The sequence below is a fragment of the Dromiciops gliroides genome, chromosome 3 (genome assembly GCF_019393635.1).
Source record: "Dromiciops gliroides isolate mDroGli1 chromosome 3, mDroGli1.pri, whole genome shotgun sequence".
Taxonomy (NCBI): Eukaryota; Metazoa; Chordata; class Mammalia; order Microbiotheria; family Microbiotheriidae; genus Dromiciops; species Dromiciops gliroides.
Genome location: NC_057863.1, coordinates 609579769 through 609605916, shown reverse-complemented (window position 1 = coordinate 609605916; position 26148 = coordinate 609579769). Strand labels below are relative to the sequence as shown.

Genomic DNA, 26148 nt, shown 5'->3' with positions numbered 1-26148 from the left:
ATTCAGAACCATAGAGTGGGTCAGTTCCCATCCTTCCACACATCACCAAGCCCCAGAGACAAAGTGTAAGAAACTTTTATTTGTCGACCTGATTACAAGACTAGAAATGACTTTTGGGAGGAGCGGGGCTGGGCCTGACCCATGGCTCCCCATCCAACCCCCTTGCGCTTTGGGGACCACAGCAGGTCCCCCTCTTGGATGGATCTTGATCTTGGAGAGGGAAGAGATGAGTTTTCAGCTCTTGGTAGAAAGAGTTCCCCTGCATCAGGGGAGAGTGAGATGGAGTGAGGTAGGAAGATAAGGCCCTGGCCTCTCTCCTTGGCCCTCCTGAGTAAACAGGAGTCAAGCTTAGCTGGGGTCTGAGGTTCAGCATCTGCCCCTCCCTCTCTTCATCCTAGGGAGGCCGGAGATGGGATAAGGCCCAAGTTAAAGCTCAGCCTAGGGAGGTCCCTCATTTCCCATGTTCCTGAGTGGCTGCTTAGGCCTGGCTGCTAAATCCTGTTGGATTCTGTTCTTGCCACCGCCAAAGGTCCTCACCTGAAACAGGCAGGGAGAAGGAGGTTCAGGGTCCTGGGTGAGAAGTGGGGCAGAGGACAAGCCCCCCTCCCATGTCCAACTGTCCTTGGCCAGAACCCGCTCCAGATACTCACACATCTTGTCTAGGCCAAAATCCGCTTTCCAGCCCAGCTCCTCCTGGGCCAGTGTGGGGTTGGCATAGCAGGTAGCCACGTCCCCGTCCCGGCGGGCCACAATCTTATACGGGATCTACAATCACAACAATAATGCATTTGCTGTGGGCAGGGGGTGCTTGGTGAATGAGGGCAGGTCCTTTGCACAAGAGCCACCAGTCTGACAACCCCACATACCTTCTTCCTCCCCCCCCCCCCGCCCCCCGCCACAGGAGGGAACTAGAAGTAGCATTGGCCCCATTTTGCAAATGATAAAGAGGTTAAGTGACTTCTAGTCAGGGGCTCTGAAGCTAGAAACTGTCTTCATTGGAGGCTCACAGATCCACAGCAGGAAGGGGGCTTCAGAGGGAAACAAGAGCAGCCCCCTCATTCAAGAGATGAGGAAACTGAGGCACTGCTCAAGGTTCTGGAGCTGGTAAGTGGTAGAGCCCTGTGCTCTTTACCACCCTTCCTCTGTCTCTGAGCAGTCACAGATATCACGGTCTAGTGGAGGAAGGGCCTAGGGGGCAGGGGTAGCAGTCCTACCTTCTTTCCGGAGGCTTTCTCCATGGCAGTCACCATCTGTAGCACAGAATAGCCAGTGCCAGTCCCCAGGTTATAGATCTGTGGGGACAAGGTACCCTGTGAGAAGGGGTACCTGGCATTGTTGGGGCCCCCTCTTTCAGCATCTATCACCAGCTTCCTCCATCACACACACTCCTGCCTACCCGACAGCCACATTGTTCCTTGAGTTTCTTCAGGGCTGTGATGTGGCCCTTGGCCAAGTCCACAACATGGATGTAATCCCGGACACCTGCATGGAGGAGGTGTCCCATCAGCCCCCAACTGTTGGTGGGACTCCCTTACCCGTTAAGTGTCCACCTCTTACCCCCGGACTTCAGCAGAGCATGAGGAAGGAGCACTGTCCTGGGTCAGGGGAAATGGAGTTTGGAAAAGCCAGTGCTTGTTTTCCGAGTTCCCAGTCTGAGGGCCCCAGACACCCCTCACCTGTCCCATCGACTGTGTCGTAGTCATTGCCATAGACGTTGAGGACTTCCCGACGTCCAACTGCTACCTGGATGGGGGAGAGCAGCTAGGCTTAGCTTCTCTAAGTCACCCTGGGCAAGCCTGGCTCTACCCATCCCTCACCTTAGAGGTACCTGGGAGACGTAGGGCATCAGGTTGTTGGGGATGCCCTGTGGGTCCTCACCGATGCGGCCAGAGGCGTGGGCTCCGATGGGGTTGAAGTATCTTAGCAGCACGGCATTCCAGGCCTGTGGATTCCTGAGCCGTCAGCGGTGGGGGCCTTCCTGGCACCTTCCCGGGCATCCCCTGGCCTCTCCACACATGGAGGGGTCCTGGGGTCACTTCTCCCTCACCAGGCCTCAACTGCCCCAACTGTAAAGTGGCCCCTGGAGGCTTTTACCTTCTCTGCCTGGCACAGGTCCCGGATCATCTCCTCGATGAAGAATTTGGATTTGCCGTATGGGTTGGTACAGCCCCCAGTGGGGTGGTCCTCATCCAGGGGCAGGTAGTGGGGGTTCCCATACACGGTCGCTGAGCTGCTGAACACCAGGTTCTTCACACCGTGCGTATTCATGATCTGAGCCATCGGAAGGGAAGGGCCAGAGGCCTCAAACTTGGAAGTCCCTGGGGTTTGGGGCTGCCACCTTGTCTGCCACCACCCCCCCCCCCCGTGCCATTCACAATCAGCAGGCCTGGCTCCTGTCGTCTTCTTGCCTCTTGTCCCTCTCCCTTTGACAGCCCCTGCCCCCCACCTCTTACCTCCAGCAGCTGGATGGTCCCTGTGAGGTTGACCTTGTAATACTCCAGGGGTTTCTGCACTGACTCCCCGACAGCCTTGAGCCCGGCGAAGTGGATCACAGCTATGAAGCTGTGCTGTGGGGAAGAGGCAGGCTGAGCATGGGGGGGTCCCTAGTCCTGGCTGGGCCCATCCCACAGGGTGCATGGCCCAGGTCAGACCCTGCCCCTACCTTCTTAAAGAGGCCCCGCAGGGCTGCCTTGTCTAAGATGTCCATCTCCTCAAACTCCACCTTCTTGCCGGTGAGTTCCTCCACTCGCCTTAGGCTCTCAGGCATGGGCCCCTCCCCTGGATGGGAGAGAAGACAGCCTCAGGGGGCTGAGGAAGTGGAAGAGAAGGGTGGAGGGGTATGGGGGGTGGTGGGTGCCGGAGAAGGCAGGCTCTGGGGGAAAGGTGGGAGGGGGGCCAGGAGAGAAGGCAGGCTCTTCAGGCTGTGGGGCCTGGGTCTTGGGAAGGGGGCCTCACCTCGGATGGTGTTGTGGAAGTTGTCAATCACCACGGGCTGGTAGCCAGCCTCCAGTAGCTCCAGGACGGTGTGGCTGCCAATGTAGCCAGCTCCTCCGGTCACCAGCACCTTTCCCGACATGGTTCACACCTGGTGTAGCAAAGGAAACCTCAGAGAGGAGACCCCTGTGTGGAACAAGGCCCAGAGCCCTCCTTCCCCCATCCCCATGGCCCTGATCTTCCGCCACAACTGTCCCTGGGAGATCTAGCACCAAACTCACTGGGGGAAGAAAGGAAGCTGAAATTTGTCACTAAGCTGTGCCAAGCAGGCAGCTCTAGAAGCTCCCAGTCAAGCCTCCAGGAGGGTCTGGGGTGTGGACGTGGCTCAGGCCCTGCCAAGCAGTCAGGTACAGTTTCCTCCCAGAGCCTAGGGAAGAGGGAGGAGAAATTCATTCAGTTTTCAAGGAACTACTTCCCTCCCCTCCCCTGGCCTCCCCAGGGCAGCTAGCCCTCAGGCTCCCAATCCTGCCCCTCCCACCTCCAGTCTTCCAAACTGGGCTCAGCCACCACCTTTCCTTGTCCTCGGTGCCCCCCCCCCCCCAGCTGCTGTCCAGCTGGGGCTGGCTCCAGGGCCCCTCCCATCCCCCTCCCAGCCTGGCAGTAGGTGGTTCACCTCTGAATCACCCTTGGGGACCAGGCAGGAGGGGAAAGAGAAAGAGAACAGAAGCCTCCCCTGTCCCCAGGACCCAGAAAGGGGCAAAGGGTCTCTTGGAACAGAACCAGAGGCACCCTGGGGACACCCAGACTGGGGAGGAGTTAAGCAGCCATTGGCTGTAGACTGCACCCCCCTCCCCCGCCAAGGCCAGGGGGAGTTGCGCCCTGGTTCAGTCTGTCCCCAGCCCAATCCCCAGTGAATGAAGGCTATGTTGAGGCCCAACACAGGGAAGAGGAGGAGTCTGAACAGGGCTCAAGCTATCTCCCAGTCCATCTCCTGCACTGCCCGGCCCCCATTCCCCGCCCCCCACTCTCCTCACATGGCTTCAACCCTCAGGGACTTTGGCCCAAAGAAAGCGCCCCGCCAAGTACAAACACCCATTAATACACAAATATTGTACCCCCCCCCCCAAACTTGTGGCTTCTGACTCAGTTATAACCAGGGAAGGAAATGGGATTAGAGAGGGGATGGTTCATCTGCCCAACCTGGGTCCGAGTGTGTGGCGCCCCCAGTCCCGCTCCCAGGGCACAATTCGCGGTCCTAGCAAAGCTCACCTCTCCCCTGAACAGTCTTCTCTCCTATAGCACTCATCCACCCTTTACTACTTACCTCCCAGGTGCCCCCATCCTCACCCACTCCCCTACACTGTTCTGCCCACCCTCAAAATCACTCACCTCCCTGGGCGGCTCTGCCCACCATCCTCTATCACTTCGCACCCTCCCACCCACCCAATACCGCTCACCTCCTCAATTGCTCAGCCCACTCTCCCTATATAGAGGCAGCTGGTGGTGATCTGGGTCCAAATTTGACCTCAGGCACTAGCTGGATGAACCTGGGCAACTCATTGGACCTGTTTGCCTCAGTTTCTTCAACTGTAAAGTGGTGATGACAATAGCACACCCGCCTCTCGGGGCTGTCGTGGGTATAAAGCCGGGCGAACATTGGTAGAGCGCCCTTTTATGAAGACTATCAGAATGGTTAACATTGCTCACCTCCTGTACCTCTCACCCTCCTGGGGAGCTCTGGACTCCCACCCATCCTATCTATCGTCCACCTCCAGTACCGGGATGCTCCGCCCTTCCTTCAGTTCCGCTCCCCGAGTACCGGGCCCCCTCTCACGCCGCCCGTAGCCACCATACCTGGTCAGTAGCCAATGTTCCCCTTAGTTTACAGGTTCGGATTGGGATAGTCCAGCGCCAGGTCGGCTAAGGTCCAGGTTCACCTGAGGCGCGGCCCCTTTAAAGGTCCTAGCCACGCCTCCTTTCACGCCCCCCTTCCGAACACGCTACCGAAGGCCCCATGGAAACGTGTCACCGAGATTCCTGCTACGGAGGTAGGAGGAGGTCAAAAAGGACCTAGACAGCCCTACGGCGCCTGTGTGATGCGCTTCTGAAGAGGGGAGGGCGAGGAGAGAGAAGACTGTACCATTGTAATGCAGCATACGGGGAGGAAGAGGAATCGCGCCCTGTCGGGTGGGGGTGTGGGGAGGAAATGAATGGGCCAGGCGATTCCACTGAGCTTCGGAGTGGAGGGGTGGCGACCGGAGTGTTCAGGGACGTGAAGCCTAGCCAGCGGGGCTGGAAGGCCGACGCTGGTGTCTCGGATTCCCAAAGCGAAGCCTGACCCTAGAGCTCGCTGCCCGCGAGAGCCTGAGGGGTGCGGGGACCGAGCCCAGGCCGCCTCCTGCCCGGGGTGAGGGGCGCTCGGAGCAGCCCCCGCTACCCACGACCCCGCGGTTGTGGTTGCCCTCGACGTCCCAAGGGGCAGCTGGGGTCCTTAGGTCAAGGACAACAGCTCGGCTGCCGGCCCCGCTCCTCTTTTTGTTTGAATTTTATTTTTCCCCAATTACATGTAAAACATGTCTAATATCCATTTAAAAAACTTTGTGCCCCGACTCTCATCCTCCCTCCTCACCCCGCATAAGAAGGCAAGCAATTCAATATGTTATACATGTGTAGTCATGCCAAACATTTCCATGTTAGCCAGGTTGTGAAAGAAAACTGACCAAAAAGCCTCAAGAAAAATAAAGTAAAAACATTAGGCTTCAACCTGCATTCAGACACCATCAGCCCTTTTTCTGGGAATGGATAGCATTTTTCACCCTAAGTCCTTCAAATTGTCCTGGATCATTGCATTGCTGAAAATAGCCAAGTCATTCGCAGCAGATCATCTTACAATCTTGCTGTTTCTTTGTACACAGTCAATTTCACTTTGCATCAGCTCATGTTAAGTCTTTCCAGGTTTTCTGGGAGCATCCTGCTCATCATTTCTTTCTTTCTTTCTTTTTTTGCAGGGCAATGAAGGTTAAGTGACTTGCCCAGGGTCACACAGCTAGTAAGTATCAAGTGTCTGAGGCCAGATTTGACCTGCACTTTATCCACTGCGCCACCTATCGCCCCCCTGCTCATCATTTCTTATAGCACAATAGTGTTCCATCATAATCACACCCACAATTTGTTCAGCCATTCCTCAATTGATGGGCATCTCCTCAATTTCGAATTCTTTGCCACCAGAAAAGAGCTGTCATGAATATTATTTGTACATATAGGTCCTTTAACTTTGGGGTTTTTATCTCTTTTTGGATACTGACCTAGTAATGATATTGCTAGGTCAAAAAGTATACATGGTTTTATAGCCCTCTGTCCATAGTTTCAAATTTGCTCTCCAGAGTGGTTGAATCTGTTTACAACTCTACCAACAGTGCATTAATGTCTCGTTTCCCCCATATCCCCTACAACATTTGTCATTTTCCTCTGCTGTCCTATTATCCAATCCAATAGATATATGGTAGTACCCCAGAATTGTTTTGACTTGCATTTTTCTAATCAATAGTGAGTTAGAAGGGCAGCTAGGTGGCCCAGTGGATAAAGCACTGGCCCTGGATTCAGGAGCACCTAAATTCAAATCTGGCCTCAGACACTTGACACTTACTAGCTGTGTGACCCTGGGCAAGTCAATTAACCCCAACTGCCTCACCAAAAACAAACAAAACAAAAATAGTGAGTTAGAGCATTTAAAAAAATATGGCTCTAGATAGCTTTATTTCATCTGAAAACTGTTCAGATTTTTTGATCATCTATCAATTGGGGAATAGCTCTTATTTTGTTGGCATTTTTGCATATTTGTTGGTACCACCTAGTGGAATGGCTCTTATTTAATAAATTTGACTCAGTTCTCTATATGTTTGAGAAATGAGGCCTTTATCAGACAAACTTACTTCAAATTTTTTTTCACAGTTACTATTGCTAACTGTATTTCCCTCCATCCTATTTCCTCCACATGCTATTTCCTCTATTCTCTATCTCCTTTCACCTTATTCCTCCTCAAAGGTGTTTTGATTCTGACCCCACCTCTCTTTAGGAAGGATGGGAGAATACCCAGAGCTGGGTGGATGCCTACCTTAGTGAAGAACCTGGGGCAAATTCCCTGAGCAGGTGGAGATCTCCCACTGCCTTCTTTGTGTCCTCCAGGCTTAGCCCTGTGCAGTAAGTGCTTCATAAATGCAGGACCCTAAGGAGAGAGGTCTCCAGGTGCACATTTAGTCTGTAATTTGGGAGGGAGAGCATAGATAAAGGTAGAGGTGGGGGTGAAGAAGCAGAAACTCTCTAACCTTCAGAGCTACTTCAAGAAGTAGGAGATAGTAAAAAAAATAATAACAATTTTCATTTAACATAAATCTATTTTCTCTCCTTTTCACTTTAACCCCTCCCCCCAATAAAAATGAAAACAAAACTCTTGTAACCAATATGCATAATCAAAACAAATTCCCCCACTGACCAAAATGTGTCTCCATTTTCCCCTGGCCATGTCCCCCCAAATATGTCTCAATCTGCCCCTTGGTCCATCATCTTCGTTGCACCTTTGGGCCTCAGTTTCTTCATCTGTTAAATGCAAAGGCTGCTTATCTGGCATGTGAGGGCTTGGCCTTCTTAAGACTAAGCCAAGAAAAGAGGAGGAAAAGGAGAATTCAATTCAATGAACATTTGTGAAGCACCTATGTGATAGGCACCATGCCAAGTGCTGAGGCTATCAATAGGGAAAAAAAAGACATTCCCTGGCTCTCTAGAGACTGGCTCCAGGAGCTAGTGAGGTTTAAGAATGTGACTGTGGAGGTGGGAAGAGTTGAGGAAGGTTCAGGAGTGGGACCTCAAGAAACCCAAATGATTCCAACCCCCAAGGAATCCTTGAACTTTTCCAAGGGAAAGCCAGCTCTGCCTCCCACCTCAGGCAGGCAGTGTGGCCTAGCACGACCCCAGTGCTCTAAAATACCAAAGTCTGCCAGATGATATACAAGACAAGGAGGGGTGCTGCATACCTTACTGATGCCATTATTCAAAAATCCCCTCGCCATTGTTCTTTGTCATTTCCTCCCCAGTTATCTCGATTTCTGATTTCTTTGTTTTGTAAATATTAAAAAACAAAAAAGGACCAGGTCTCCTCTTACTCAGGGAGATAATCTCCACAGTGGTTCTATCTCCTGGCCATATATTCCCTTCTCCTAATAAATCTCTTTTTATTTTATAAGATTCATGATGAACTTCCAATTCTTTGGGTGACCTAGGCCCTCCCCCCATCCAGGTTGCAAGTCCCCCCCCAACAGCTGGAACTGCTCAGAGAGAGCTGTATAGAGGAAAAAAAGGAAAGTGAGTAAGCATTTATTAAGTAAGCATTTACTATATGTGCTAGGCACTGTGCTAAATACTTTTCCAAATATCTCATTTGGTCCTCACAACAACACTGGGAGGTAGGGGCTCTTATGATCCCTGTCTTACAGTTGAGGAAACTGAGGCAGGCAGAGATTAAATGGCTTGCCTGGGGTCACATAGGCAGTAAGTGTCTGAGCCTGAATTTGAACTGTCTTCTTGACTCCATGCCCAGTGGGCTCTCCACTACACTATACCATGTAGCTGCCTTATGGGAGTAATGCTGAGAACTACAGGACCCTGGTCAAGCAGAAATAATCTTGGAGCTGGAGTGTAAATGAGAGCTTGGAAGTACCTGGCAGGATCATGGCAAGCCAAAGGCAGACCCTCATCCCTCAGCATGCAGTTCTCTTTAACAGAGTGGTACCAAGATTTCTGCATATACAAAGAGCAGAAAAAGGTTTTCCTGAGAAATTGTACATTTCCACGCCCTTGAGCTTGTTTCTTTTTTTAAGGCATAAAACAATTTAACTCAGGGCAGCTAGATGGTGCAGTGAATAAAGCACTGGCCCTGGAGTCAGGAGTACCTGAGTTCAAATCCGGCCTCAGACACTTAACACTTACTAGCTGTGTGACCCTGGGCAAGTCACTTAACCCCAATTGCCTCACTAAAAAAAAAAAAAAAAAAAGGAAAGCTCAGCCATGAGGAGAAGGCGTCTGAGGGCAAGCCATGTGGTTTGGAAGGTCAGTTCCTTGGTGTCAGGAAGTGACGTTTGCTTGTGGGTACTGTCTATCAAAGCTACCAGCCAATTAGCTTGAAGCTGTGTGTGCGCGCCTGTGGATGGGGTGTTCCCTGTTCCACAGGAGGCTTGTGGGATGAAGAAGCGGCAAGGCTTGCTCTCTCATGCTCTTTCACAAGGACCTCAGGCAGGAGTGGAGCAGGAGACATTGGTTCCCCAAGATAGATTGCTGAATCTAGGCCTCTTTCTCTCTCTTCACTAAATTCTTATTCTCCTTAATAAATGCTTAAAAGTCTAAACTCTTGCTAAAGCTTAAAATTTATTGGCAACCACTCATTAGATATTTTAGAATATCTAATGTATATCTAATGTATATCTAGAGAGCAACTTTACACAGGTCCAAGACTGAATTCATCTTTTCCCCTAAACCCTCCTCCTTTCCAAACTACCATGTTATTGTCAAGGGCATCCTATCCTCCTAGTCCCTCCAGGTCACAACCTAGGTGCCATCCTTGATTCCTCATTATTGTTCATCCCCTCATGTCCAATCTCTTGCCGAGGCCTGTCAATTTTACCATTGTAATATCTCTTGAATTCCCCCTTCCCCACCTTCTCTCCTCTGACACTGCTGGGACCCCCTCCCCCCAGCGTAGGTCCTCATCTCCTCACTATTCCAATAGCTGTTGGTGGCTCTGCACACAAGTCCATTCCACACTAGGCTAGCCTCCACTTGGCCATCAAAATAAGGGATTTCCCTGTAGTGCAGAACCAATCACTTTATCCATCTACTCAATAAACCACAGCATCTCCTTATCACCTCCAGGATCAAATATAAATTCTGTTGCTGTTCAAAGCCCTTTATAACCTGGTCCACCCCCACCTTTCCCACCCGGATCCAAATCACTCCATTTCTTGGCCCTTGGCATTTTCCCTCATTTGTGGAATGCTCTGAATCCTGGCTCCCCTGAGGACAGGAAGCTTTTCCCCAATCCCCCCTTAAATGTAGGCTCTTCTCTTTCTTAATCATTTCATATTTATCCTAGAGATAACTTATTTGTACATAGTTCTTGGCATGTTACCTCTCTCATTAGATGGCGCACTCCCTGAGGGCAGGGTCTTTTGCCTTTCTTTGTCTCTCCAGTGCAAAATATCTGGCAAATAGTAGGCACTTCAAAGTTATTGACCGACCAGTGCCTCACATACAGTAATATCTTTTGATTTAAAAAAACAAAAGGAAAGGCAGTCTGGGTCCTGACTCTCCCGCTCTGATCCTAGACTGGCAATGCAAGCACCTCCACTTAAAGTTTAAAAGCCTGCTCCAGGTCACGTGACCAGGAAAAGAGAGAGTCATACTTTGAATTCTGGTCTTCTGACTCCAAATTCAATACCACCACACTAAAAATCAGTGAGATTCCTGCTTGATCTTGAAGCTCCATAGAGTTAGGAAAGGAATAGCTGGCATTTACATAGCACTTAAGGTTTGCAGAATGCTTTTTACATCCATTATCTGATTTCAGTCCCACAATTACCCTCTGGGGGAGTTCTTGTTGGCTCCCCTTGAATGATGTAGAAAGGAGAGCTTGGCTAGACTGACTTGCCCAGAGACAGTCATACGGTCAAGAGGTATCTGAGCTGGATTCTGAACCTCTGCCTCTTGACCATCCACGCTGCCTCGGTAATCATCCTCATAGAGGCTGAGTCAGAGGAACTGCTCTGATCTCTTAATTGCAGACCCAGTGACATTTACTCACTCTCATCTTAGGGCAGCAGAGCAGCCTCTCCCCCTAAAGACTCTCCTCCCTGGGCTTGTGATTCTGCTCTCTACTGGTTTTCCTCCTGTGTGGGGCAATTATGGATTTGAGTCAGATTAAACTCTGAGGATGCAGTCTGAAAGATCCCTAGCCCCCCAGAATAGCTAGCCTCTTGCTTTGCCTAAAAGTTAATTGCTTGTCTAATTCTCACTGTCTCCTTTAAGTTTTATTGTTGAGATAATGGACTTGGGACAGTTCTGTAAACTTTGGGGATGGGGTCTGGGAGATAGCCAGTCCCCCAGTAAGTTTTATTACTTGTCACAGTTCTACCAATTAGCACTATTTACTTTACTTCTGCTTAGTTCCCACATGCCAGCTACACCTTAGTTTACAGCCTGTAATAAAAAAACTCCCCTCTCACATGTCAGAATCCCAGTCCCTGTCATGGCAGATAAGGGAGTGATTTCTGCCTCCCTCTTTCTTTGACATTTCTCAGACTTGTACCCCTTCCCCTTCTCCCCTTTGTTCTTGGACATGTCTCCATACATGGATCACGAGCTGGGTACTCATCTTGGGTGAGACAGGATTGGATGTTAGATTGTGAGCTCATCCACCCTAGGTGTACGTGGGGACAGTCCTTTTCAAGATTACTATAAAAACCTAGAGGATTGGGCATATCTTTGCAAGACTTCAATGTGTAATTGGGTTTTGCCCGTCCTCATGAAGATGTAATAAATCTGTCTCTGCTTGACTTGGTGGTCTCCTCGAGTTATTTGGATAAACTGAGGCAGTTTGTCCCAAACACTCCCATCTGTTACTACTCAGTCTTCTTTGTTGGATCTTTGTCTATGCCATGTCCACTATCAGTTGTATTCCCCCTCCCCCTCTTACCCCACCCCCACTCTTTGCCCCCTCTCACTGGGTGACCTCATCAGCTCCCATGACATTAGTTATAGTCATGCAGACAACTCCTAGGTCTATAGATTCTTCCCTTCAGTCTTGCATCACCAACTGCCTATTGGACATTCTGAGGTCTGGCAGCTCTTTCAACCTCATGATGTCCACAACTCATTATCCTCCTTGCTCAAACCCATCCTCTTCCTGTTCTGGGCACCACCATCCTCCCAGGCACCCAAGCTCATTTCCTTGGTCATCAACTCCAACTCTTGTCCCATAGATCTGATTAGATGTCAGATTTTGTCTTTTCTCCCTCCCCATCTCTTGAATATCTCATGCTCTCCACTCAGTCAACCCCTTAATATAGGCCATTGTCACCTCTTGGAGAGACTACTGCAAAAGCCGCCAACATGGCACCCTTTGTTCCACTCCAGGTCATGCTCCACACTCACCAACCAGTGATCTTCCTCTTTTTTTTTTTTGTGAGGCAATTGGGGTTAAGTGACTTGCCCAGGGTCATACAGCTAGTAAGTGTCAAGTGTCTGATGCTGGATTTGAACTCGGGTCTTCCTGAATGCAGGGCCAGTGCTTTATCCACTGCACCACCTAGCTGCCCCCTCCAGGTTCTATTATAAACTGCTCTTTCTGTGCAACCTTTCCAGTCTTCTTACACATCACTCCTCCCATCCAGCCATACTAGCCTATTTGCTGTTCTTTCCATGTGACCCTTCATTGATGGCCCCCTTGTCTTTGCCCAAGTTGTCCTCCGTGCATGCCCACTGTGACACTTCGCTGATCTCTAGTTTCCTTCATGCCTCAGATCAGGGGCTTCATGGAGATTTCCCCAAACCCTACAGCTGCTAGTGCCCTCCTCAACCTGGTCTGTGTTTGCTTATATTCCAAGTATACTTACATGTATGTTTGTTTTTGCAGGGCAATGGGGTTTAAGTGACTTGCCCAGGGTCACACAGCTAGTAAGTATCAAGTGTCTGAGGCCGGATTTGAACTCAGGTCCTCCTGAATCCAGGGCCGGTGCTCTATCCACTGCGCCACCTAGCCGCCCCAGTATACTTACATGTTAAACATCTCCTCCAGCAGAAGGTAAAATCTCTGAGGTCAGCGACAGTTTTATTTTTGCCTTTGGGTTTCTAGTGCTTAGCACAGTTTAGGAGCACATAGTAGGAGTTTAATGACAAACAACTTGGTGGGATAGGGCACTGGACTTGAAACCAGGAGGACACGGCATCAAATCTTTCCTCAAACACTAGCTGTGTGACCCTGGACAACTCAACCCTTTGCCTCAGTTTCATCTGGAAAATAGATGCAGTTAAATCCAAACCCTTTAAGGTCCCTTCCAGCCAGTAAACTACTAATCTGCTGCCACTACTGTTATGCTGTAGGCAAGTCACTTCCCTGGGCCTCAGTTTCCCCATCTATAGAAGGGGGGGTGGGTGTACTGGATGGCATCTGGAATTATTTCCAGTTCCATATCTCTGATCCTCATCACTAACTTTTGCCTATGAACTGCCTCTAAAACACCCCTGCTCTGAAAAGCTGGGCACTAGGAAAGGTAGCTTACAGCTCAGGTAGACCTTAGCTCAACCCTATGCTGTGGTCCTTGATCTCCTTCAAGAATCTCCATTTCCCCTCATCCCTCTCGAATCATTTATCCAAGCTGAGATCCAAAGCAATCCCTACTCCCCATGGCACTCGTGTGGAGTTCTGTGGGCTCGTCAATCCATCTTTTATTTACGTTGATTATAGATATACATTTAAAAATCATTTCCAGGTAGAGAATGGCACCTGCAGGTTTCCAGCATCACAGTCCTGCAATTGGCAGCAGCCCTTTGGGCCATGCTAAGAAGGATTTAATCTTCAGCAGGACCAAAGCCCTTTCCATCCCCAGATAACAGATGGGGATTGGGGGTGTCAGTGATCAAAGCCTTGGATGTAAGGCTGAATTCTTAGAATGGGGAGTAAAGAAAAATTCAAGAGAAGCAGGATATAATGAGGAAGGGGCCCTAAGGCCTTCTTCTAGCACCCCACCCCCCCCTCCAGGATGTCCTTCTTCTCAGGGTCAAGATGATGGAAAATGTATCAGGAAAACTTCCAGATTCATAAGCCTCTTCCTAGGGAGGATTTGGGGCTTCTTCCTCTGACCCAATTCATCCAGCTTACTTAAGGGAAGCTTTTCCAGCCATGTGTACTGAGTTGAAGTTGATTTCCTAAAGTGGTCAGTGCCCAGTTCCTTTTCCTTGGCATCCCCAGGCCTGGCACTACCATTTCTGGGCTGTTGTCAGCGTGCTCCTTAACTTGGGAGAGGGACAGCCCATTTGTTCTGAAGGTGCTTGGCTGCTGCTGGGGTCTGGCCAGCCCAGACCATTGGGGAAGGTAGGGCGAAGATGGGGAAGTCACAGCTTGGGGCGGAAAGTGGCCTGGGCCACTTTGGAATTGCTTTTTTTATTCAAGGCCTTGCAGATAAATGTTCCAGCTTCCAATAACTTCGGAAGGCTCACCCCCTTGAAGAAATAAGTCATAAAACGGAGGATCAATTTGTCAGTAACCACTAGTTTGGGATGGAGGGAGAGGGAGCATACCCTTGACAAATGGAAATGCGTGACTGATAAATTCAGAAGGTAATAAAAATACAGGGAAGATGGTCTACCTTTATATGGGAAAATACGGCCCAGCAGCAGTTACATGGCCATGAGACTTTATGGGGTCAGGAAGAAAGGAAGGAAAAAAAATCATCCGGATTAGAAGCCTTTTAGTTTCTACTATCCTGTGACACTGAGAACCTGGGCCAGTCTGAGCCCATTTGCTCCATGAGTTAGAAACAGAAGGGCATTATGGGAATTGTTAGGCCAGTGTAATGGAGATTGTACCAGTCTGGGGAGAAGTCAGGAGGCCTGGCTTCCAACTGTCTTTAGCAAATGCAGGGCCTCAATTCCTCCTTCTGTAAAGTGGGTTAGTTAAGACTACATAATCTCTAAGGTCCCTCCCAGCTCCAACATTATAGGTTCTAAGGACTCTCCCAGCTCTGACTTTCTGTGTTCTAAAGATCCCTCTGGCTCTGACATTTTGGGTTCTAAGGGCCCTCCTAGCTCTGACATTATGTTCTAACATTCTGTGGCACCATCTTCAAATATCTGAAGGGTAGTCATATGAGAAAAGGCTTAGGCTTATTCTACTTGGCCCCAGTGGAGAGAAAATAGGAGAGGAAATTGTGAGAAAATAAATGTTAACTCATGAAAACAAATATCTATGAATAAATAAAGCTGTCTCATCAAAAGAATCTGGTACTGGATAAGAAAGAAAGAAGTTGATCAGTGGAACAGATTAGGTACACAATAAACAGAAGTAAATAACCACAGTAACTTAGTGTTTGATAAACCTAAACGTTCAAGTTTTTGGGAAATTGCTGGGAAAACTGGAAATCAGTCTGGCAGAAACTAAGCATAGACCAACATCCCTCACAGTATACCAATATCATAAGCAAATTAGGGGATCATGGAAAAAATTACCTGTCATATGTATGAATGAGAAGAGTTTATAAACAAACAAGAGACAGAGAGGTTCATGGGAGATAAAATGGATAATTTTGGTTACATGAAATTAAAAAGGGTTTGCACAAAAAATGAATGAATGAAGCCAAAATTAGAAGGAAATTGAGAAAAAATTTTCATAGCACATTTCTTTGATAAAGGCCTTATTTCTCTAATATATAGGAAATTGAGCCAAAAGTATAAAAATAAGAACCATTCCCTAATTGATAAATGGTTAAAGAATATGCAAAGGCAGTTTTCAGAAGAAAAAAAATCAACACTAGCAATACTCAGAAAAACAAAAAGGGGGGGGCAGGAAAGGACCCATGTGGACAAACATATTTACATCAGTTTTTTTGTGGTAGCAAAAATTGGAAACAGAGGGAATGCCTGTCAGTGGGGGAATGGCTGAACAAGTTGTGATAGAATACTACTGTGCTGTAAGAAATGATGAAAGGAATGGTTTTAGAAAAAAATGGTTTACCTCGTGTGAACTGAAGCAAAGGAAAGGGGGCAGAACCAGGAGAAATGTTGCAGTAACAGCAATACTGAAATGCTGATCAATTGAGAGAGACAGCCACTCTGATCAATACAATGACCCACCACAATCCCAAAGGACTCATGATGAAACAGGCTCTCCACTTCCAGAGAGAGAACTGATACATTCAAGAGTGCAGAGTGAAGGTTGGCTAATGAACATGGCTAACGTGGAACCGCTTTGTATGGCTTCACATGTATAATGAGTAAAGCATTTTTTGCCTTCTCAACGTGTGGGAGAGGGGCTGGAGGAAATCTGGAACTGAAAAATTCAAACAAAAGGTGGTCAAGTGGAATGGGCTCTCTTAGGGAGTAGTAGGTTCTCATCATTAGGTCTTCAGAGACCAGATGACCTCCTAGCCATGTTATAGTCATTTCCCATTGATATGTTAGGCTCTCCACCACTGATATTCTGTGTTTTAAGTTCTATTCTGGCTTTTACATTCTACTATGGTCTGAGTTGCATCTTTCTCATGTTTGATGATTATTGACTGTCTTGGTTCAGCAGTCTATTAACTCTGCTGCTTTCAGGGTACCCACAAAACCATGAGATGTTTTTTGATCCTCTTCCTACTTTATTTTGTGTGGGAAAATACCAGGCCCCTTCAGGAAGACCAGGAAACCTGTCTGTTCAGGTGAGAGATGATGTAAGCCAGAGAACTGCCTGGTGACTTTGGCACCATGACCACTAGGGGGCAGACGATACTTACTGTTTCAATTCCCAGTCCATTCAACATGTACAGCAGGTCTTCTGTTGCCACGTTTCCTGATGCACCCTCGGCATAAGGACAACCCCCAAGCCCAGCCACTGATGAATCCACTACAGTCACTCCCATCTGGAAACATAAGTATGGGGAGAAGTGGCTGAGGATTCTGGGACATTCCCCCAGCCTCTGTAAATTTTCCCTTGATTTGAGGAGATGCTCACAATTCCATCATGGAGAAGCCATTCCTCGGGCTTATGGGTCTACCTGTTACCAATCAAAGACCCCTGGGAAAGATAAACACATTAGGCTGTCATTAGGCCTCAATATCTTACTGTAAAGTAAGATTAATAAATCCTGAGGGTAAGTGACAGCCAGGAGAATGAAGGTAGGAGAAATCCATAAAGGGAGAAAATGTTTAAGTGGGTTTTACCAAAGACAACCTTGAGAGTTTCAGAACGTTAGGACTCGAAGGCACCCTGGAGCCCATCTATTCTGATGACCCATTTTACAGATGAGGACAACCTAGGCCCAGAGAGGTAGAGTGGCCTTCCCACAGTCTTGCCGGTGGTAAGCAGTAGAGCAGGATTCAAACCCAAGTCTGCTGATTCCAAATCCCATGCAGGAGGACAGGAGAGCAAAGGGCACTCAAGAGGAGATGAGGAAGAGCCCAAGCTGGTTGTCACCTGCCTGCTCCTCTAGCCTCATCTGCCATCTCCCCTTCTGAGCATACAGGACTGAGCCTGGAATAGACTTTGCCTCAAACTGCTTTCCCATCCTTAAACACTACAGCCCAGCACTTCACCTCCACATCTTTGCCCTGGATGCCCTCCTTCCTTACCTCCACCTAATTAAACTGCTCTCTTCTACACAAAAGCCTTTCCTGACCCCCCACCTCAACCTCCCCAATGGCCAGTGCCCTCTTTCCCTAACAACCTTGTATTTACTCTGTGTGCATTTACACAAGTACTTGTGGGGTCCCTCAAGAAAACAGTCGCTCCAGGTGAGCAAGAACTGTTTCATTTAGGATTCAGTATTTCTGGTCCCTGGCCACTAGGCTTAGAGCTTAGAGCAGGTGCTTAATACTTTTTGAGTGATTTAGATATGATTTGTGTATTTGTTGTAGGAGCTGGGTGGCACAGTGGCTAGAGTACTGGGCCTGGAGTCAGGATGACCTGAGATCAAATCTGGCCTCAGACAATTACTAGCTGTGGCAGGTGAATTCACCTTGTTTGGCTAAGCTTCTTCCTCTGTTAAATGGGAATAAGACGAGCAATGGTCTGTCTCCCGGAGTTATAACTGTGAGGCACCATGCCTGAACAGAGTGAATGCTACAGAAATGTGAGCTGTCACTATCACTCAGGGCTCAGGATCAAGGCTCAGTCTGGCTTTGGTATTCAGGTGCTTAACACTTTGTTGTTTGACCTTGGGGCAGAAGGAGAGGTGAGCGATTCCCTTTCAGAGGTAGGGCTGGCATCAGAAGAACTCGGTGTCCTTGGGAGGGCAATGAATGGAATTCATGGAGGTTCCTTTTCATGGAGATGTGGGGACATTAGACCAAGGTCCTCCCCTCTGGGAGAAATGAGATCACCTAGGCCAACCTGCTCATTTTACAAAGGGGGAAACTGAGGCCAAGGGAGGTGATTTGCCCAAGGCAGCAGAGCCAGGATTCCAACCCACATCTACTAAATCGAATTCTCCTGCTCCGTTCCCCCCATAGCAGTTTCCCCTTTCAAAGATTCCCTTCCTGTCCTTTACCTGAAGAGCCATTAAGATGTTGCTGAGGGCCTGTCCATAGGTGTCATGGCAGTGGACAGCCAGGGCACTCACTGGCACCTCCTTCATGACAGCAGACAGCATATCTTTCATGCCAGCCACGGTGCCCACGCCGATGGTGTCACCCAGAGAGATCTCAAAGCAGCCCATTGAGTACAGCTTCTTAGACACCTGGAGAGTGAAGAGGACACTGGGCAGGGGATGGCCTCCATGGGCTCAGAGATACATGTGAAGGAAGAGAAACACTTGGCCATGAACTGGTCAGGGGACCCCCCCCCCCCCGGGGGCTGAGGAAGATGACAGAAGGAGGCATTTCTTGAAGATCTTGCCTTTTACTCTGTGTCTCCATGGATGTACCCACAGTGACACCCAAGAGTCACAGAACTGGAGGGGTTCTGAGAGGTCATTTAAACCAAACTCACACCCAGGCATGAACGGCTTCTTAAAGCATCCCTGAAGAGCATCAGTCAGTCTTTGCTTAAGTACTTCCAGAGACAGAGGACTCATTCTCCCTCCGGGCAGCCCAAAGGAAGTTTCTAAGGCTTCCTCAGGGCCTCTGCAGCTTTTTCCTGCCTCAAGTCCCCTCCCAAGCTCTGTGCTCTAGGGCTAGAGAATAAGCCTGACTCTCTCTTTCACAGGACAGCCATCACATTATTGAAGAGCAGTCGTATCCGAAATTCTTCTTCTGTAAGCTAAACATTTCCAGTTCTTGTCATGGTTCTTCACAGGACATGATCTTGGAACCCTTCATTCTTCCAGCACTTAGAACAGTGCCCGACACATAGCAGGTGCTTAACAGATGTCTGTACCTGCTGGTTTCATGTCATTTTATGTACATCGATCTCTTCCAAGAAGCTCCTATACCTATATACTGCCTCTCTCCCAATGCCAGTTTCCATTTATATCCTATCTTTCCCTAGAGCAACATCCACAGGAGATGATGGGCTGCTAACAACCAGTCCAGGAAGCTTTTTCCTTGGAAAGAGGCCAAGGGATTCCCAGAGCCCATGTCTAGGCACAGAAATAACCTATCCAATGAGACTTTGGGCTAGCCCTGCACATGGGAAAGGCTCCATGTCTGCTGGCTTCTGATTAAACAAGGGCCAAGTCTCAGACAGCCCATGGGATGGGTGGCCAGAATGAGGAGGCATCACAGAACCATGACTTCATGGAGGCACAGATATTGGAGGCAAAGAGGGATTGATGAGACTGGTTCTGCTTGGCCCCAGAGGGCAGACCTGGGAGGAGCAGCTGCAAGATTCAGAGAAGCAGAATGTCACTCAATGCAAGGGAAAGAGCTGCCCTATTCCTGACTGTCCTGGAGCAGAATGGGCTGCCTCTGGAGGCTGTGAGGTGCCATCTTGGAAAGTCCTTCAGCAGAGACTGGATGATGACTTGTCAGAGATGGCCGTGGAGAAGGTTCACGACCTCTCAGTGCCCCTTGCCTCTTTAAAGAGGGAAAGGCCTCCACCCCTTGTCTTCCCACTCACAATGCAGCCAAACCTTCACCAAACTCCCGTTCCAACAGAGACACACCTCAGCTACTTTGGCTGGGGAGATTTTCCCTTCATACGGGCATCCAAGCACGCAGGACACGTACCTGCCAGGAAAACATGCCCTTGTCAGGGGAGCCCCAAGTGGTAACAGAACCAAGGCCCAGACAGAGCCCTGTGATGGCTTGTGCTACCCTCACCCAACTCTCCACTGGGGGGTCCATGTACAGAGCCTGAGCCAGGATGGCTGCTGGGCCCCAGGCTCTCACCTTCCCAACAAGGCCACAGTCACAGGGGAAGTCTGGTCTTCAGAGTGGGATGTTTTCCCCAAACTTGAATAATACTTCTTCAAGAGCCTCTAATTCCATCTCCATATATCTGTGGCTCACGAACTCTCATGCCTCAGGAGACAAGCTGCTGGGGCCGAGGTCACCACCCAGTGGCAATGCACCTCTCTGCATTTCCTGAGGTGGGTCATCACTAGGCCTTCCTGGGGCATTTCTCCTACTTGTGAGAGCCTATGCTCAGCTGGCATGGGAGATCCGGGGTCATCCTCAGAGAAGGATGTCAGTGGAGGCTCTCACTAACAATACTGTTTTGGACTCGACAAGAACTCAAAAGAGCCAAGACTTTCTCCATTTTTCTCATGTCGCTTTCTCACTGCATCTCTGAAAGGCAGGGAATCATGAATCCCATTTTATATATGGGGAAACTGAGGCTCAGAGAGATCATGAATGCTTCAATCTTTAGAACTGGAAGGGACCTCAGAGGCCCTTCAGTGAAACCTCAGTGTATAAAAGAGGAAACTGAGGCTCAGAGAGGTCATGAAGGCTTCAATCTTTAGAACTGGAAGGGACCTCAGAGGCCCTTCAGTGAAACCTCAGTGTATAAAAGAGGAAACTGAGGCTCAGAGAGGTCATGAAGGCTCCATGGTCACAAGCTTTAGACCTGGAAGGACCTCAGAAGCCATCTAGTTAAACCTCTTCCCATTAAAGAGCAGAACACGGAGGCCCAGTGAGGCTGTCTTGTCAAGGTCACAAGAGGAATAAGTAGCAAGATGACAACTGCTGGCACTGAGGCCACTGCAGCACGCTGTCCTGGCCAACTCAGCTCAGGAGGAGGAGATGCCACCTTGTGCCAAATTTTAGCTGGAGGGGGGGGGGGCCACAGCAGGGCGGGGACAACAGATGGCTGGCTCACCCTCGGACGGGAATGTCGGCCGCTTTGGCCGCACTCAGGACTTCCTCAAACCGCTCCAAGCTCTCGTCGATGGAGCAGTTGATGTTCTTCTTAGTGAAGAGCTCTGAGGCAGCCCCAAAGATGGCCACTTCCTTGGCTCCTGCAGAGACCTGTCAACAAGCAAGCTGATATGGTCAAGCAGTACACCTGTAGAAAGAATGTTGGTGTTGGAGCAACAGGACTTGAATCCAAACCCCAACTCCGCCCCCCGCTGCTTCTGGAACCTTGGCCAACTCCTCTGAGGTTTGTGGTTTCCCCCTCTCTGATGTGAGGGGGCTCAATTAGCCGGCCCCGAGGTCCCTTTCCGTTCTCTATCTGTGACTCCTAGGGGACCACCAAGTATGACCCAAAGCCCCTCTTCTCAACCAGTGCCTGAAGGCCAATCTATGGAGAAACTGTTCAAAGGCACAGGACCCAAGGCTGTACTGTCCCCCCCCCCCCCCAACTAAGAGAGGCTGGCAGCAACCTCGAATGATTATGTATGCCTGATGGAATGATGATAACAACTAACACCTACATAGCACTTACTCTTTGTAGGCATTGTGCCCAGTGCGTTATGATTATAATCTTAGAGTGCAAGCTCCTTGAAGACAGGAGCTGCTTCTCATTCCATCTTTGTTTGCTCAGCACCGAACACATGAGAGGCCTTTAATACACGTGTGAGGCATTGCACTGAACCGCAATGGAAATGATGACCACGTGGTTGGCTGCCCTAACAGAAAGCTTAATGGGCTCAGAGGTTTAGAGTTTGAAGGGCCTTGGGACCAATTTCTACATTTTACAGATGATGAAATAGAGGCTGCCCAAAGGGCCTCATGAGCCCTGCCAATGGTAGCAAAGGCAGAATCAGGATTTGAACCCAGGTCCTCTGGCTCCCAAGGCCAGCACTCTTTCCAGGAGGCTGAACAAACAAAGTGACCCTTCCCAGGTGAGAGAGGACCGAGTCTCAGAGACCAGCAGGGGTCACTGTGAGCCAAGGCCTGAAGCTCCTTTTACCGCTGCCTCGAAGCCTCTGAGATTGGGGGTCAGAACTGGGTAGCGGATGCCAGGAAACTTCTCGATGCCCTGCAGGACTTCAGTATGATCTGCCATCTGGAGAGCCGGGAGAGAAGCGTCCATCGGTTAGAAGGAGCCAGGGGCATTCAGGATTCTCAGTTACAGAAGATCGCCCAGGATCCCAGAATCAGAGGGCTGGAACTGCGATCTCTAGTACAGTGGTGAGAGTGGCGACAAATACAGCACACAAAGGCTTTTCTACAACCACGCTGGAAGGAACAGGGTCATGGGCCCCCTTTTACAGAAGGGAAAACTGAGGCCAAGAGAAGTTGTAAATTCTCTCGGGTCACAAGCTCACAGCTTTGAGTGGGAAGGGACTCTAAGGTCATCCAGTCAAACCTTTTAACAAGGAGGAAACTGAGGCTCATCTAGGTGAAATGACTTAGCCCAGGCCACAGCCAGGGAGTGAGCAGAACCAGCCATAGAACGCAGGCCTCCAAAATCTCTCCTCTAGATCCCAATGCTCAGAGGGAACTGAGAGAGGCCTGCAGTGTAGACAATGTGATGTGACCTTCCCTCCAGCCTCCCCAAACCTTGGGCCTCCTTGGGAGGCCACTCCCTACAGGGAGCTTCCCTGATACCTCCCATGTCCTCTCCCTTCTCCAACGATCAAGCATTCACTTACGCCCTCCCCCCAGAAGAAGTCAGGAAGCTCCCTGGAGGCAGGAATGTTTCCTTTTGTCCCTACCCAAGGCTCAGTAGAGGGTCTGGTACACAGCAGGGGCTTAATAAATGCGGGATCAGGACACCATGATGGACACCCAAAGGAGCCTAGTAATACTTACTTGCAAAAGATTTCAATTCCCAGCACAACAAGTAAAGCTTTCTATCTGCAACAGACCCACCCCGCAGGCTGCTCTCACCTGGGGCACCCACTTGGGGGACACGAAGCTGGTGGCCTCAATGACAGGGAGTCCTGCCTCAGACAACATGTCTATCAACCTGATTTTCAACTGAGCGGGTAGAATATGCTGCAGAGAGAAGAGAGGCAGAGACAGCTCAATCACGGATGCACAGCATGACTAGCACAGAAATACATTTAATGTGACTGTACTTGTATAACCTATATCAGATTGCTTGCTGTCTTGGGAACTTCTCATATCCAGCTGGTCTTAAGTCCTGTCACTTCTTCCTTCTCTTTGAGCTTCTGACTTTCTACTCCAGGCCCTCACTACCTGGGCCTCTATCAGCATAATGGCCACCTGACTGTTGTTCCTGGTGCCTGATTTCTCCCTCTCTCCTTCCTCTTCCTCCCTCTCTCTCTCTCTCTCTCTCTTTTGGGTGAGGCAATTGGGGTTAAGTGACTTGCCCAGGGTCACATAGCTAATAAGTGTTTAAGTGTCTGAGGCCGAATTTGAACTCAGGTCCTCCTGACTCAGGGCGGTACTCTATCCACTGTGGCCACCTAGCTGCTCCTCTCCTTCCTCTCTTCTATACTGCAATGTAATCTTACCATGCCTCCCCATGACAGCTAAGTAAGAAGAGCAGAAGATTTTAGACCTCAGAGGTGACAGAATGATAGACTGAGAACTCTCCGGTTTATCAACTCCAATTTGCTCATTTACAGCTGAGGAAACTGAGGCCCAGAGAAGTGAAGAGAGGTTTTACTTGCCTCGGTTGTGAGGCAGGATCTGGCCCCAGGCCCCCTGACTCCCTAGTCCAGCCCTCTATCCACTACTGTCTCCTTATTGATTGCCTGTTCCTGAAGAGGATTTTCCCTCAGCTTTGTCAGTGCCTGGTGAATGAATTATAATGAGTCAACATGGCAGGAATTCCACAAGAGCTCGTTAATGGATCCCCCTCACACATTTACCTTTTCATGTTGCAGACCATCTCGGGGGCCGACTTCTACGATTTTCACCTGCTTTGGGAACACAGGTAGGCTGGAAGAGCTAATCTTGAAAACAGGAAGAAAGAGAAGGAAGGGCTGACACATTTCACCAGGGGAAAGGATAGTAACTGAACTAACTGAGCATCACTCAGGTAACACACACAATGCAGATAGCACTCTGCACCATTTTTTGTTTTTTTTTTTTTTAAGGGCAATGAGGGTTAAGTGACTTGCCCAGGGTCACATAAAAGTGTCAAGTGTCTGAGGCTGGACTTGAACTCAGGTCCTCCTGAATCCAGAGCCGGTGCTTTATCCAGTGCGCCACCTAGCTGCCCCACTGAACCGTTTTTATCATCTGGCCCAGATTATGAACAAAAGGAACTTTTTTTGTTTTTGTTTTTTTAAGATAGAGAGCCTGATCTTATTAAGTTAAGGTAAATCGATACTTCCTCGCTCATCGTACTCTTTAGGTGATTATGTCCTGGAATGCCAAAGGAACTTCTAAGCCTGAAATCAACCTTAAAAAAAAAAAATTTAAGGTTATTTCTTTCAATTAACAACAACAAAAAACACCTTTTCTCCCTCCCCCTTCCCATGACTCAAAGAAAAAGGAAGAACCTTGTAACAAATATGTGTAATTGAGCAAAAAAAAAAATTCCTGCACTGCTCATGTCCAAAAAATAGATGTCTAAGTACATATCTGGAGTCCATGTGCTGTATCAAGAGGTGGAGGGAATCCAACTTTTTAAAAAATGATGTGGGGACAGCTAGGTGGTGCAGTGATAAAGCACCAGCTTTGGAGTCAGGAGGACCTGAGTTCAAATCCAACCTCAGACACTTGACACTTATCAGCTGTGTGACCCTGGGCAAGTCACTTAACCCTCACTGCCCCGCCAAAAAATAAACTAGGATAAAAATGATGCAAATAGCACAGAGACTGCTTTATTGCTGGGACCCACCCTCATGGCAAATGTAAGAATTCCCATTTATTTACAACCTCCCTCAGTACTGTGAGAAATAATTAGTAATCGATATCTTGGGGGACCCAGTGATGTCTGCTTTCTTTCTTAGTGCTTTTCTCTTCTCTGTCCTATTACAGATTTCTTGTTTTGTAGGATAGGTAGAGCCCTGGTCTGTGGGGTCAGGAAGACTAAGTCTGTATCCCAACTCAATTATCCGCGTGTGACCCTGAGCAAGTTACTTTAACCTCTCTGGGTGCCTCAGTTATCACAAATATGTAAAATGGGATAACTGCATCTAACTGCTTGGGGTTGCAAAGTGCTATATCAATTTGGGGTGTTATTATTATTCTTATTACTAAGCAGTGAGTTCGATGCGGGCAGGGACCCTGTCTCACGGAGACACCGACATACACCCACCATGGTTTGGCACACATTAGGTACTCTATGGTTGATGGCTGAATTGAGCTGTCACGCTCTTCCCGCCGGCCCCCGCGCCCCCCCCCCCCAAGAGTAGATCGGAGTGGACTCAGGAAAACCTAGGTTCGAATCCCATTTCTGACACTCACTAGCTGTGTGGCCAAGAACGACTTATTTATCCCCTCTGGGGGAAACTATACAAACAACGGTAGAGAGTGCAAGCTAGGTACAGGGTTAAAAGGAATAAATAACCAAGGCAGGCAGCGGGATTAGAAGGGCTGGGGAAACGGGGGCTCAAAGGCTGCCGGCGAGGTCAGGGGTCCGAGTGCAGAGGGATTTTGCAGGCAGGATGGGACTGACTGTACATAACTGCTTGGGGCCCTCCCCAGGAACTCCTTGAGGGCGGGGGGTCCTGTCTTTTGCCTTTCTGTCTCTCCCCCAGTGAAGAGCGCAGTGCCTGCATACAGTAGGCGCTTCATAAATGTTTACTGATTGCACGAAGAGTTCTTAGGAACCATCTGGTCCAAAGCCTTTGTTTTACAGGCATGGAAGGGGAGCCCCTGCTGAAAAGGTGTCCTGGTGCGAATCCTGGTCCATTGGGAACCCTAGGTTAGCCCCTCCCCCCTTTAGCCCCACCCCCAAACTCAGTCTAGTCGGAACGCGCGGGTGACACGGCCGACACAATTGGGGCGGAGGAGAGAGAGGAAGAGCCGGGTGAGGAGCAGTCGGAGTGCGTGTCGGGAGAAATCGGGGGGGGGGGGGAACTTACAGCCCGCAGGGAAGACGCCCCAAACATCCTGAGTGGAGGCAAAGATCTCCAAACAGTCCCCATGCTAGAGCTCGAACTACGCAGGCGCCTGCTGCGCGCTGGGTCACGTGGTGGGACAGGGCGCTGGGCGTGGACACGG

The 26148-nt window shown here is 49.3% G+C and overlaps 2 protein-coding genes across 8 annotated transcripts; both read right to left on the bottom strand.

The window, feature by feature from the left end:
• Window positions 1-59: 59 nt before the first annotated feature.
• Window positions 60-7142, bottom strand: GALE (UDP-galactose-4-epimerase). Of its 4 annotated transcripts, XM_043998146.1 has the most exons (13): window positions 7049-7142; window positions 4789-4974; window positions 3216-3361; window positions 2956-3085; window positions 2663-2778; window positions 2454-2567; window positions 2095-2271; window positions 1829-1942; window positions 1677-1743; window positions 1397-1482; window positions 1215-1292; window positions 651-765; window positions 60-537 (listed from the first exon to the last, which is right to left on the bottom strand). In XM_043998146.1, exons 4-13 carry the CDS (start codon window positions 3074-3076, stop codon window positions 479-481), a joined length of 1047 nt encoding a protein of 348 aa, XP_043854081.1. In that variant the 5' UTR covers window positions 3077-3085; window positions 3216-3361; window positions 4789-4974; window positions 7049-7142; the 3' UTR covers window positions 60-478. The 4 variants fall into 4 exon arrangements, with proteins under 4 accessions (XP_043854081.1, XP_043854080.1, XP_043854082.1 ...); XM_043998145.1 differs by lacking the exon at window positions 7049-7142 and having other exon boundaries at window positions 4789-5528; XM_043998147.1 differs by lacking the exons at window positions 4789-4974; window positions 7049-7142 and adding an exon at window positions 4642-4780.
• On the bottom strand, window positions 7056-26148 carry HMGCL (3-hydroxy-3-methylglutaryl-CoA lyase). Of its 4 annotated transcripts, XM_043998150.1 has the most exons (10): window positions 26010-26148; window positions 23844-23927; window positions 22894-23001; window positions 21971-22066; window positions 20936-21084; window positions 19779-19842; window positions 18225-18413; window positions 16473-16598; window positions 14346-14392; window positions 13406-14199 (listed from the first exon to the last, which is right to left on the bottom strand). In XM_043998150.1, the coding sequence occupies exons 1-9, from the start codon at window positions 26070-26072 to the stop codon at window positions 14348-14350; spliced, it is 924 nt and encodes a 307-aa protein (XP_043854085.1). In that variant the 5' UTR covers window positions 26073-26148; the 3' UTR covers window positions 13406-14199; window positions 14346-14347. The 4 variants fall into 4 exon arrangements, with proteins under 4 accessions (XP_043854086.1, XP_043854085.1, XP_043854084.1 ...); XM_043998151.1 differs by lacking the exons at window positions 13406-14199; window positions 14346-14392 and adding an exon at window positions 7056-7192; XM_043998149.1 differs by lacking the exon at window positions 14346-14392 and having other exon boundaries at window positions 26010-26147.